This window comes from Podarcis filfolensis (assembly GCF_964270895.1).
Source record: "Podarcis filfolensis genome assembly, chromosome: 12".
Taxonomy (NCBI): Eukaryota; Metazoa; Chordata; class Lepidosauria; order Squamata; family Lacertidae; genus Podarcis; species Podarcis filfolensis.
In genome coordinates, this window is record NC_139614.1 from 52,898,166 (window position 1) to 52,912,009 (window position 13,844).

At 46.3% G+C, this 13,844-nt stretch overlaps 2 protein-coding genes across 2 annotated transcripts in view; one reads left to right on the plus strand and one right to left on the minus strand.

The window, feature by feature from the left end:
* LOC310746244 (uncharacterized protein) overlaps positions 1-13,844 on the plus strand; it is a 213,151-nt gene that overhangs the window by 151,197 nt on the left and 48,110 nt on the right. The window contains exon 2 of the mRNA XM_083580100.1: positions 10,147-10,222. Within this exon, the coding sequence (XP_083436226.1) occupies positions 10,147-10,222 (76 nt within the window). The remainder of the gene's footprint in view (positions 1-10,146; positions 10,223-13,844) is intronic.
* Positions 1-13,844, minus strand: part of WNT3A (Wnt family member 3A) — a 90,177-nt gene that overhangs the window by 41,592 nt on the left and 34,741 nt on the right. Inside the window, exon 2 of the mRNA XM_083579983.1 lies at positions 350-591. Within this exon, the coding sequence (XP_083436109.1) occupies positions 350-591 (242 nt within the window). The remainder of the gene's footprint in view (positions 1-349; positions 592-13,844) is intronic.

Sequence of the window (13,844 nt, forward strand, 5' to 3'; positions counted from 1 at the left end):
GTGAAGCCGAGAGGAGGGTTCTGTCGTCTGGGCAGCTGAGGCCCTATATACACACTGCCCAGGCTTGCGCCCAGGGAGGTCACTTTGGTGCTGCTAACACAGCGGTTTGACTTTACCCCCAGAGGTGCACTCCACTGTATGTCAAGACAGATGGATGCCAACAACAACAACAACTGCATTGGAGCATAACTGAAACCACAAGCACAGTCTGACTCCCCAGACGGGGGAAAAAACACACAGAAATTGTCTATTTCTCAAGAGATTTCATCAGCTAAACTCTCACCCCCCCCAATTCCATTTTCTCAAATTGATCATCTCTGTCATTCATTTTAGAACATTGTGTACTCACCTTTATCCAACACTGGCCCAAAGATAGCCAAGCTGTCGTTTACAGTGGTGCAGTTCCACCTCCTACCGCGAAACTGGTGCTGGCATTCCTGGATGCCGATTTTCACCCCTTCGGCTACGCTGGGCATGATCTCCACGTAGTTCCGACAGAACCGTAGTTGCTTGGGCACCAAGCCAGGGATGCTGCCACAAAGGATGGGCTGAGTTCCCAAGGAGGAATATTGATGGCCAATCGCCAAGGACCTAAAAAGAGAAGGAGAACAGTGTGGTCTTTCCATTCTCAAGAGAAGTGGTCAACTGACTAACAGAGAACCAAAGCCCTTCCCCAAGCCCATTTGCCTCTCACATCCAGCCTGCCTATGCAGATCTGTAATTTCCCAGAGACAACTCCTGAGAGATGGTTTGGTATACATGGCCTAAAATGTGGCCCTCCAGATGTTGTTGGACTCTGATTCAGCAGAAAAGGGCTGCTTTTCCATGGGGAAAAGAAGTGGGACAAGCGGAAGTATGGATGAGCCCTAAGAGGTGGTTTCAGATCCATACTCAGCGACATATTTGTGACAGATCTTGGCTGCACAATATGCAAACCGCCATAAACTGTCCTAGGAATTTTCACCATGTTTTGATAATTGCTTTATATTACATTTAAATTTTATGTAAACTGCTTGGAGTTTTTTATGATTCAGTGGGGTGCAAATTCTGTCAAATAAAATAAATTTTATTTGATGTACACTTTTTGATTGCACGCTTTATAAATATTTCTACATAACATTAATAAATGGAGACCCTCTGAGGCTCTGAGTGGACCTGAGAGAGGGGAGACCCTCTCAGGTATGGCCCCAGTTGACGGACCAGCTTGCCAAGGGAGGTGCAGCTGGCTCCCACGTTGTCCCATTCCCCTGAGCATTGATTTAATCTGGCTTCTCTACTAATATTTTAATTGCTGAATGTTTCAATCATTATTTTGTTGATCTGCTTTTACAATTTGTATTTAAGCTTCTTAGTTGTTGGTGTTTTGCTGCAAGACACGTTATGAACACTTCAGTGTAGAAAGATGAGATATAAATGGTTGAAATGCAGTCACCCCCTGAACTCACTCCAAGCTCATTGTTGGTTTGTGTGTTCAAGTGGTGAGTCAGAGGTCGGAATGAGTTGAAAAAGAATCACCAGCCAACCCCAATGGGTTTTGATTCATTTCTTCTTCCTCTTAGAATTTATGATCATCTAAAGCAGGGGTGGGTAACCTCTGGCCACAAGCCTAATTAGGCCCACCAAGCCTCCCCATTTGGCCTGTCCCAGCCAAGCAACACCCACCTGCCCCAAAGAAGGAGGGTTTGTTGGGCTTGGAAAGGGGCTTCTGAAACTGAAGCTCCTTTCAAAGTGCTGCATAGGATGCATTCTTTTCCAAAGTACAGTGGTACCTTGGGTTAAGAACTTAATTCGTTCTGGAGGTCTGTTCTTAACCTGAAACTGTTCTTAACCTGAAGCACCACTTTAGCTAATGGGGCCTCCTGCTGCCACCGCGTCACTGCCACGCAATTTCTGTTCTCATCCTGAAGCAAAGTTCTTAACCCAAGGTACTATTTCTGGGTTAGCGGAGTCTGTAACCTGAAGCGTCTGTAACCTGAAGCATCTGTAACCCGAGGTACCACTGTAATGATCATCTTTGATACTTGGAATTCCCTACTCCCTGAAGCCGCTCTGTGACCTGCAAGTGAACCACAAGGGTCTGGAAAGGTTGTGTGTGTGTGCTAGACACACTCAGGGACTCCTTGATTGTGTAGACAAGGGCTGTAAGAATGCTGCTCCACCTGTCCAGCTCCCTCATGGCAAGTGGGCACCTGGCTTTCCAGATTGGTTCAACCAGAAGACTTTTGTCTCTGGTTTCACCTCGGCTACTGCAAAGGCCAGTATGTGGCCCCTGACAGATTGCTCTGAACAGAATGTGGACCTCGCCAGAAAAAACACACACGTTTAAGTAGTGAATTGCTATTGTAATGCTCCTGCATGTTTGAACAGCAACTGATCGTAGAGATGCTTTTAACTTTTTAAAGAGGAAGATGCTTATTACGTTTTCAAAAAATTGTTGTAAACTGTTTTGGGTATTGGGAGAAGACAAATTAAATCAGCCACCATGATGAGAAATGGAATGTGTTGGACACACCTTTAGACAGGCAGTTTCCCTATTTTTCACCCACCCTTCTGAAAGGCACTTCACTAGATAATGAGTAATGAGCCGATTAGTGATTTATTTCCCAAAGAAATGCAGTGTGCTGGAGGGGGGGGGGGGAAGAGATGACACTTTAGGGGTAAGAGCTGCAAGGGACTGGCAATTCCATACTGGAGTCATCATCCTGCCTTTACAAAGCACATCTCTTCTAGACGAGCCTGGAGCAATTCATGAAGTGGGGTGGTAAGTCAAGATTAGTTGGCTTTTTCAGGGAAATGTTGGCATGTTTGGAGTCATTCCTCATCATAGCTGCAGACCAGAACTTGCCACAGATTTGTGTCATAGACCAGGACGTCCCCCGCCCCACAACCCCCAGAGAAGAGCTCCAAGGACTCAGTGACTATAGTCCTGAATCATTGCAGTGTGGTGCAGTGGTAGGTCTCTCTAACTGTTAGATGATCATCTTAGTACTGGGAAGATCCAGGTTTAAATCTCTACTCAGCTATGAATCTCATTGTGGGACCTTGAACCCATCACTCTCCCTTAGCCTAACCTTCCTGGGTGATCGTGAGAAAAAACCTGTGTGTAGGGGGGTGAGAATATACACTGCTTCGAGCTCATTGGAGGAAAAGTGGGGCAGAAATGAAACGGATATTTATTTAAGTAAATGGGGTAATCAGTGAAGTAGCTGTCCCACTAGAAATGTCTACTGATGAAAAATTCCAGGGGGCAGTGAGACCTCTATCCTCTGCTTTGAAGGAGGTACCTGACTCTCCAACCGCCCCAGACCCATCTGCGGCCCAGGAAGACCTACCCATCCACCAAGCATATGGGGCATAAGCATCCCAGCCATGCTGGGATACCAGACCTGGTGTCAGGACCTGGTCTACTCAGGCAACTGCCAGGGCCCACCAGGAATAATACCACCTTGTCAGGGCCCCTGCTGCCACCATCGCCATTGCCTGCCAACACTTGTCAATCCTGACTGTGTGGGTGATGATCCTGGTTGGTTCTGCACCTGCTAGGAACACACACACACACTTTCCTTGGCTGGGTATTGCATCATGGGTGTAGCATATCAGGAATACAGGAAGCTGCCTTATAAAAGAACAGACCATTGGTTCATCTAGTTCAATATTATCTACAGCAACTGGCAGCAGCTTTCCAGGGAATCTCTCCCAACCTTATCTGGAATTTCAAAACTTCTGTATGCTAAGTAGATGATCGACCCTGCTTGGCTTCCAGTAACAGTCTTGCTGCACCAGTTCAGGTATGCCTGTCCAAGGCTAGGGAGTTTCTAGTGCCTAGAGAATGCTGGCACTAGGCCAAAGTAATGGTGGACACTGGCATGTGATATGCCAGAGGAGTAGTCAGGACTAGGAGGGGAGCTATTAGCAACACTATGCCAAGAGTCCATTGAGACTACGCCCACACATGCTGCCATAATAGAGTACTGCCCCTTTATATCATGGGCAGGTCCCTCAGGGGCAGTGGAGTTTTAAACACATACACACCTCTTAGGGGACGCGGGTGGCGCTGTGGGTTAAACCACAGAGCCTAGGACTTGCCAATCAGAAGGTCGGCGGTTCAAATCCCCGCAACAGGGTGAGCTCCCATTGCTCGGTCCCTGCTCCTGCCAACCTAGCAGTTCAAAACCACGTCAAAGTGCAAGTAGATAAATTAGGTACCGCTCCGGCGGGAAGGTAAACGGCGTTTCCGTGCGCTGCTCTGGTTCGCCAGAAGCGGCTTAGTCATGCTGGCCACATGACTCGGAAGCTGTACGCTAGCTCCCTTGGCCAATAAAGTGAGATGAGCGCCGCAACCCCAGAGTCAGCCACGACTGGACCTAATGGTCAGGGGTCCCTTTACCTTTACCTTTTACACACCTCTTTCCCACACTTATTCAGTGCTCAGTCAACAGCAGACCACTGGTTACCCTCTAAGCCCCCGGTTTTTCAGTTACAGTGGTACCTCTGGATGCGAACAGGATCCGTTCCAGAGCCCCGTTCGCATCCTGAAGTGAACGCAACCCGCGCCTGCATGTGCGCGGGTCGCAATTTGCCACTTCTGTGCATGTGCTTGATGTCATTTTGAGCGTCTGCGCATGCATGAGCGGCGAAACCCGGAAGTAATGCGCTCCGTTACTTCTGGGTCACCGCTGAGCGCAACCTGAAAAGGCTTAATCTGAAGTGACTTCAACCTGAGGTATGCCTGTATTCTGGTATCAATCCTGTTTGTGCATCCAGATTCCCAGTGAGCTCTCCGTGGTTCTGATTAATCACTTGCTAATCTCCCAGGGACCACATGACAATTCTGGGTAGGGCCAGATGCAAAAGTGGGTGGGGCATTGATGCAATTTTTTTCCTTTTGTACTGTAGGCTAATTTCTTTACACACCTGCATAGCCTTCTCTAGCCATCCATCCAAGCAAGCAATAACTATTATCAAAGTTGAAAAATACATTCCAGTCAGGCAAAAACATTCAAGGAGGGTGCAAAGCAAGACAGGTGGTGGGTGTGATCTTGGAAGAAGGGGTGTAGCTGAGGAAGAGCCCCAGAGGCCAGACTGGCCTGGGTGTCTGCATTTGACCCCCATGCTTGAAGCCCCCATCTGTGCACTGACCTGAATCTTGGACATGCCTAGCCAGAATACCCCAATAGGACCCAGCCCAAAATGGGACACTCTGAGTTCAACAACACATGGTTCGCTAAATGACTCTATGTGCACCTCCAGACTGTCAGTAATTTTCAGGATGGATGAAAACTTGAGGTTTGCACAACTGTAGAGGATTAAACTGTACCGGATTAGGGGACCGGGTGGTGCTGTGGGTTAAACCACAGAGCCTAGGACTTGCCGATCAGAAGGTCGGCGGTTCGAATCCCCGCGATGGGGTGAGCTCCCGTTGCTCGGTCCCTGCTCCTGTCAACCTAGCAGTTTGAAAGCACATCAAAGTGCAAGTAAATAAATAGGTACCGCTCCGGAGGGAAGGTAAACGGCGTTTCCCTGCGCTGCTCTGGTTCGCCAAAAGTGGCTTAGTCATGCTGGCCACATGACCCGGAAGCTGTATGCCGGCTTCCTTGGCCAATAAAGCAAGATGAGCGCTGCAACCCCAGAGTCCGCCATGACTGGACCTAATGGTCAGGGGTCCCTTTACCTTTACCTTAGCAGATTAAAGCATTCTGTCGTCCTACCATTGCTGTTCCAGATGTTGCTGAAGTACAACTTCTATCCTCCCTGGCTATTGGCCACAGTTTCTGGGCTTGATGGGAGTTGTAGTTCAGCAACCTCTGGAGAGGCAAAGATTCCCCAAGCCTGGGGTAGAAGAACAAATCCTTTTCTCCCCACAAAACAACAACAACAACAAACATCAGACTCTTTGCAGTTTGGAAAGTGGGAAACGTATGGGATGAACAAACGACTCGTGGGAAGGCACGTAATCACCCTGCAAGCAAACCAGGATGAAGGAAGTATGAGTGCTCATGACTGTATTGAATCACAGAACTGTAGAGTTGGAAGGGACCCTGTGGGCCATCTAGTCCGCCCCCTGCAATGCAGGATTCCTTTTGCCCAGTCTGGGCCTGAAACCTATGACCCTGAAATTAAGAGTCTCATAAGAATGTTCAATGGATATTGGGCATAGTCTAATCACTGCGTAAGCTTTTTGCAAGCTAATCAAGATGAAAGCAGAGTAACTCCTTCTGGAGGGGTCCTGTGAAACCCATGACTGGCTGACCATGCCATACACATGGGAGGGAGTGTTAACTCTTTCTCCTCCATGCCATTTTCCTGATGAGAATCCCCCACTCCTCCTCCGCCAATAGCAGCAAATAGCTTCGGGGGCAATTTTCACCAGGAAAATGGTACAGAAGGAGAAGGGTCAGCTGGGCCTTAAGATCTTCAGGGAATCATCTCCATGCTTTGCTGCTAGTCTGTTGTGTGGCAATGTGGGAGTGAGCATTTTTTGGTGGTGGTTCCTTTCTTGTGGGATGCCCTCTCCTCTCAAGCATGGCAGGCAGTGTTATAATTCAGGCACCAAGTTTATGTCATTGCTACATTTATATCCCTCATTTCTTTTAAGAAGCTTAGGGTTACTCCCCGCCCTCCTCATTCTATCATCACAACAATCCTGTAGGTTAGGCTGAGAGACATTGACTAGGCCAAGGTCAACCATTCAGCTATGTTGGCTGAGTTGGGATTCAAACCCTGCTTTTCCCAGGTCCCAGTATGACATTCCAAGGGACGCGGGTGGTGCTGTGGGTTAAACCACGGAGCCTAGGACTTGCTGATCAGAACGTTGGCGGTTCGAATCCCCGCAACGGGGTGAGCTCCCATTGTTCGGTCCCAGCTCCTGCCCACCTAGCAGTTCGAAAGCGCGCCAGTGCAAGTAGATAAATAGGTACCGCTTTGGCGGGAAGGTAAACGGCATTTCCGTGCGCTGCTCTGGTTCGCCAGAAGTGGCTTAGTGATGCTGGCCACATGACTCAGAAGCGGCACGCCAGCTCCCTCGGCCAATAAAGCGAGATGAGCGCCACAACCCCAGAGTCGGTCACGACTGGACCTAATGGTCAGGGGTCCCTTTACCTTTACCTTTAGTATGGCATTCCAACCGCTACGCTACACTGGATATCAAGTTAAAAGCTACCTCTTTGTTCCAGCATTTTAAATGTTTCCGTCTGCTCGTGCTGTTTTGCAGTTGCCCCATTTGCATGTACTTTTAATGAGCTTTCTGGTTGTTTTATTATGTTTATGTATAAATTCAGCCGAGCAATTTATTTTATGTTGCATGGTATAGGTTTCTTTTAAAATTAATAATAATAACTCCCCTCGGGCTGTGGTCTAGATCCAGATAATTCCTTCTGTGGCTGTTCTTAGTTTTAAAAGAGGGAGAGGATGAGAATCTCATAAATCACAGGCTTCATACAGAGTCTTCTCTGGTTTGCAATGGGTTTCCCAGCCTTCAGAAATGTGCATACCACCTCCCCTCCATACTCTCATAACAAGAAATAAATAAATATACATAGCAAATTGATTTTTCTCTTGCAGGCCGGAGCATGCTGTATAATTGGAGGCATTGCCTTGTCAACGTAGACCGGTCAGACTCGACTCGAGACATACCTTACAGCTGTTTATGGAACCACAAATGTTATCCTCCTTGAATTTTTCCCTCGCCCTGTGCTTGAATTCAGAGGCTGATTTATATTGAACCAGACCAATGGTCCATCCAGCTCAGTACTAGGCAGTTGCTCTCCAGGAGTTCAGGCAGGAGATATTCCCAGCCTTACCTGGAGATGCCAGGGATTGAATCCAGGACCTTCTGTATGCAAAGTAGATGCTCTTCCACTGAACTATTCCTTTTTCCAGTAGTATTCCCATATTTGGGGAGAGGGGCTTTGGACAGAATCTGCCCACTGGTCCCAAGAGATATGAAGCTGTGATTTTGCCTGCAGCTGGCACTGCAAAACTCTTGACCAAATAAGGCACAGCCAAATAGATCAATAGGAAAATGACAATAGATCCGAATGTGCTGTTATGTGGTTCCTACCTGACCCCTTACAACAGCTTCCTGGTTAGACTTCCAACAGTTGCCAAGTCTCCAGTGATAGACTACCCTTGTCTCTCTGGTTGCCATCCCTGCCTCCAATGGAGCCAGTTCCATAGTTTAACTATGTGTTATGTGAAGAAGTACAGTGGTACCTCGGGTTACATATGCTTCAGGTTACATACGCTTCAGGTTACACACTCCACTAACCCAGAAATAGTGCTTCAGGTTAAGAACTTTGCTTCAGGACAAGAACAGAAATCGGGCTCTGGTGGCGCAGTGGCAGCAGAAGGCCCCATTAGCTAAAGTGGTGCTTCAGGTTAAGAACAGTTTCAGGTTAAGAACGGACCTCCGGAACGAATTAAGTACTTAACCCGAGGTACCACTGTACTGTACTTTCTTTTATTTGTCCTGAATCTTCTGGGTTCACCACACACTCCACTGTACTACACAACAACCCGTTAGGGATGGACTGGGAAGTAACAGAGGCGTAGCGTGGGTTGTCAGCACCCGGGGCAAGGCAAGTAATTTGCGCTCCCTAACCCGTGGATTTGCGCCCCCTAACCCTAACCCCCAGATGTTGCGCCCGGTGTGGCCGCCCCCCCTGCACCCCCCACGCTACGCCACTGGGAAGTAAGATTGCAAAATACAAAGGTATACGTGTTTTTGTGTATATATGCCATCCCCAGAACATAACCCTTGTGCAGGACACGATCAGACGGTAGTTTGTTTTTATTACCTTGCACATACTTTTGTATTGCATCTGGGCTGGGAGGCCTGGAAAACCCACTCCCTGCCTTGCAGGCCTGTTTCCACCTGACCTGGGAGTATGGGGCTCGGACTGACTCCAGCTACAAAAGCTGAGGCTGCTGAACAGATTCTTGGGTTGAGGTATTGTTTGGAGGGCATTGTTGCTGTTTTTGATACTAATGTTTTGTATCTTTATTTTAGATCTCATTGTGATTTATGTGGAAATTGTTTATTGGGCTGTGTCCTTTTTGACATTTTACTTATTATTTATGACTACTTTTGTTTTGTTCGTAATTTTAAATTTTATTTTGTAAGCCACCTCGAGCATGATTTTGTCTATGGAAAGGCAGCATACAAATAAAATTATGTATGTATGTATGTATGTTGTAGGCTACCTTGAATTCCAAATGCCATGGATGCAATAGGAGTGCATTAGTAGTATATTTTTACTGGATCATCCATACAGTGTTCTGCTTTATTCGTTGTTCTTCAGTGCTACTGCATTATTGCCGTCTAGAGGGGCACTTTTGCACTATAGCACAACAAAAGCAGTATAATCCTCCCACCCCTGCAGAGAATTTGTGGTATAAAAAGTTACAAGATTTCAGCAGGAAATTATGCAACGTGCACTGATTGAGAGCAAAGGAGTATGCCCTTCCCAAAACCTTTACAGGCGGAAACACTATTAAAAGCAAGATCACATACAACTGCCGCAATACTATCATGAGCACAAATCATCATATACGTGCAATAAAAATGATGTCTAGAAGCGCCCCTAGACGTCTTCCTGCATAAATGCACATGCACTGGATTATACATTATGCAGGCATGATGAAAATCCACAGAAATCTATAGATTTGCAAAACATATCTTACACAGTGGACTGTGCTGAGCACCACAAAACCACCTGATTTTAACACAGTACTTAGAGCACTTGCAATTTCTGTGGCATCTTATCTTTCCAACTGTCTTCCCTTAAATGTTACTTGGAAGAGCATTCATAAAAGGAAATACACAGTGACACAAAACTAGGATGGATTGCAAGCATTTTAGAGGACAAAATAAAATAGCAATTTGCTTCAAATGTCCCAAAGAATGTGAAGGGCATCAGATTAGTTCTTTATTTTGAGGGGGAGTGGGTGGATCAATTTTTGGTCATCATGCCTCCTTCACTAGTTTTTTAGTTAAAAACTAGATAGGTGGTGGGAACTGCGCCCAGTTCTTAAGACAATGATCTACAACCAGTGAGATGTGCCACCTTTTCAATTGGCAGAGAGGCAAGAGGAGGCTGTACATGCCTGTTCACCAGATTTATTCTTTTTTCTTCTCCCAAACAGCAGAATACATCACTTGGCACCTCATGGGTGACTCAGGGGCCTGTTGTCTCTCATCACCGCGGAGCTTTATCAGGATTGGGTAAGTCTTAGTTCTGATGATGAGTCAGTACTTTGCAATACAGAAGTTTGGTGGTGAAGATTGATGGAATACTGTTGAAGCCTAACACTGGACAGGAACCCCAGAGGTGGATTCCTCAAGGGTGATGGTGAGTCAGAGCTGAGCATCTGAGGTGAGATGGACCAATATTTATTTTTTTATATGATTGATTGCTTGGCCTTCCCAGTACAAGTTACAACAATGATAGAATCATGCAGTTTTTAAATTCAGTATCCCAGGCAAATAATTAGAGTAGCTAATAATAATAATAATAATACGGTATTAAGGTAAGAGCAGCCTGCTGGATCAGGCCAATGGCCCATCCAGTCCAGCATCCTGTTCTCACAGTGGCCAACCAGATGCCTGTAGGAAACGCAAAGTATGACCTGAGCACAAAAGCCCTCTCCCCTCCTTTCTTCTGAAAGCATTGCTGCCTCTGACAGCAGCATAGCTGTTGTGGCTAGTATGCATTGAAAGCCTTCTCCTCCATGAATTTGTCCGGTCCTCTTTTAAAGCCACCCAAGATGGCCGTCAGTGCCTCTTGTGGGAGCGAGTTCCATACCATCATCATCATCATCATCAACAAAACAACAACATATACCCTATGAGAGAGAGAGATAAAAAGGTAAAGGGACCCCTGACCATTAGGTCCAGTCGTGACCGACTCTGGGGTTGCAGCGCTCATCTCGCTTTATTGGCTGAGAGAGCCAGAATACAGGTTCCAGGGCATGTGGCCAGCATGACTAAGCCGCTTCTGGTGAACCAGAGCAGCGCACGGAAACGCCGTTTACCTTCCTGCTGGAGTGGTACCTGTTTATCTACTTGCACTTTGATGTGCTTTCGAACTGCTAGGTTGGCAGGAGCAGGGACCGAGCAACGGGAGCTCACCCCGTCGCGGGGATTCGAACTGCCAACCTTTTGATCGGCAAGTCCTAGGCTCTGTGGTTTAGCCCACAGCGCCACCCATGTCCCTAAGAGAGAGAGAGATACTTGCTATTAAAATACTGTGACTAGATATAAGGACGATTAGCAAATCTTTCTGAGAAAGCTATGGCCTTTGCTAGACAAGGTGCAAGGCGGCAAGGCCATGAACAAATGTGAGGAAAGAGAAAGGGAAAGGAAGGGAAAGAAAAGGAATGAGGTGATTAAATATAATAGAATAAAAGGTGTATTGGGAAGGAAAGCGTAGGACAAAAGATGCTTAGGGTCCCCGAGCCTGGGCGCTATTTTTTTGTGAGTATATTCTGCAATATGTCATTGACATTTCCACTTGTGCCATGCCTGGAAAGCACAGGTCCAAGCAGTTCTCCCCTTGCCCTTCTCCTTTCCAAGGGAAAACCTGCTCTTTAGTGGTAGATCGGAACAAATGGCAATCTGGGGAAATCCCAAATTGCCATTTGCTCTGACTGAGCACTAAAGAGCAGTCGTCCCCCCCACAGGGAGAACAGCAGGGCAAGGGATGTGTGGATAAACTCATAGTGGTGGGTTTATATTGGACCATCTACACATCATTCCGCTTTATTAGTTGTCATGCAACGCTTCCTCATTAGTGCCATATGGAAGGGCACTCTTTCATTAAAGGTAAAGGTACCCCTGACCGTTAGGTCCAGTCACGGACGACTCTGGGGTTGTGTGCTCATCTCACTCTATAGGCCAAGGGCTTCCGGGTCATGTGTCATTATAGCACAACAAAAGTAGGGCAAACACACCCAACCTGGAACATTTGTGGTATGAAAAGTTTCAGAATTTCAGCACGGAATTTGGGGGTTGGAAATGCTGGTGGGAAATGAAGCAGTATGTCTGCGCCAAAATTTTTGCAGGCACAAACGGTAGTAAAAGTGGGTTTGCATATAGCTGCTCCAATACAACCTAAGCACAAATTATCGTGAATGCACCATAAAAAGAAGACCCAGAGAGGGGCCCTTACACAGGTTGTGTTTTTCCAATCCAAATACTGTCCATTAATATAAGAAGAGCCCTGATGGATCAGGCCAATGACTCATCTAGTCCAGCATCCTATTCTAGTGCCCGACCAGATGCCTGTGGAAAACCCTCAAGCAAGACTCAAGCACAAGAGCATTCTCCTCTTCTGTGGTTTCCAACAACTGGCACATTAGCTAAGTACAAGGGTCCATCAGGAGATTGATAAACATCCTGTTTTTCTATTCCCCCTGCCCACCCCAGAATCCCTCGCCAGGTTACAATATGTATAGCAATGGGAGAATTTTCCCTGTTGCTTTCATCTGGCTGTCCATTTCTTACTTAGTCAAATCGCCCAATCGAGAGGGCTGGCTGCAGGACGTGTGAAAATTAGCACACAGCTATCAGCTTGGGAGACTCACAAATTGAGCAGAAGACTGGATAGATGTTGGATGTGACACTTCTTTGTCAATGGGTGCTTTTCACAACGCCTGCAAGGTCGCCACCCACTCCTGCCTCCCCTGCTGAGGGCCTTCTGTGTCTCTGCAACACCCTGTTCACACACTTCATTTTGTTTACAATTCTTACCCCACCTAAGCTCCCAAAGAGCTTACAAAATAGAAAACAGTTTTTTTTATATATAGAACAATAAACAAAGATTAACAGGATTAAAACACCCAGAGAAAGCATCAGCATCTCTCTAAAATTTTGCATGGGTGTTTTGAGGGACAAAATGACTGAGGTTCAAGCTAGGAATATTCCATTGGATGTGGGTAGATGGGGAGAAAACATCAAACATTCTAGATTAAGAGGAGCACATAACACATAAGAAGGGCCTGGCTGCTGGATCTGGTGAATGGACCATATTGTCCAGCGCTTTGGACTACCAGATGCCTAGGAAGTTTGAAAGCAGAACCTGACCTGCACATCCGCATCCAAGCAAGTAAGAAGCATCACTGGAGTCCAGGAATACATTCCAGCCAAACAAAAAACATTTGAGGAGTGTGCAAAGCCAGGCCAGTAATGGGTGCAGCCTGGGGAGAAGAGGTATAAGAACATAAGAACACAAGAACAGACTCAAAACATGAGTCTGACAGCACTCTGCCCACCTGCATTTCCCAGCAGCTGGCATTCAATATCATTTATTTTTTTAAATATTTTTTATTAGGAATTTAAACGCAACATATTAGCTTACAACATATCATCCTTAGTCGTCCCCCCCCATTTCCCCCCATACAACAACCCACCCTCCCCCCTAGACTTCCCTCAGTTCCAATCTCTGGTTTCTCTATAGATGCTTTTCTCTGCATGTTACAAAATTGTATAAATCCTTAATTTATCTGACTAGTTATTATCAATAAAGAGTTTGTGAGTGTTTATTCAAAGCCTGCCAAGGAGTCCAGTTCACTTTGTTGCTTCTTTAAGTACTTTGTAAAAGGTTCCCATTCATCTTTAAAGTCACAGTTATCCTTGTTCCTTAATTTATGTGTCAATTTTGCCAGTTCTGCATAGTCCATCAGTTTTTCTTGCCATAGTTATTTAGTCGGGGTTTCCTCGTTCTTCCATCCTTGTGCTATTAGAACTCTCGCCGCCGTTGTCGCATACATGAAGATATTTTTCAACTTCCTTGGCAGGTCTTTTCCTACAATCCCTAACTGAAATGCTTCAGGTTTCTTAACAAATG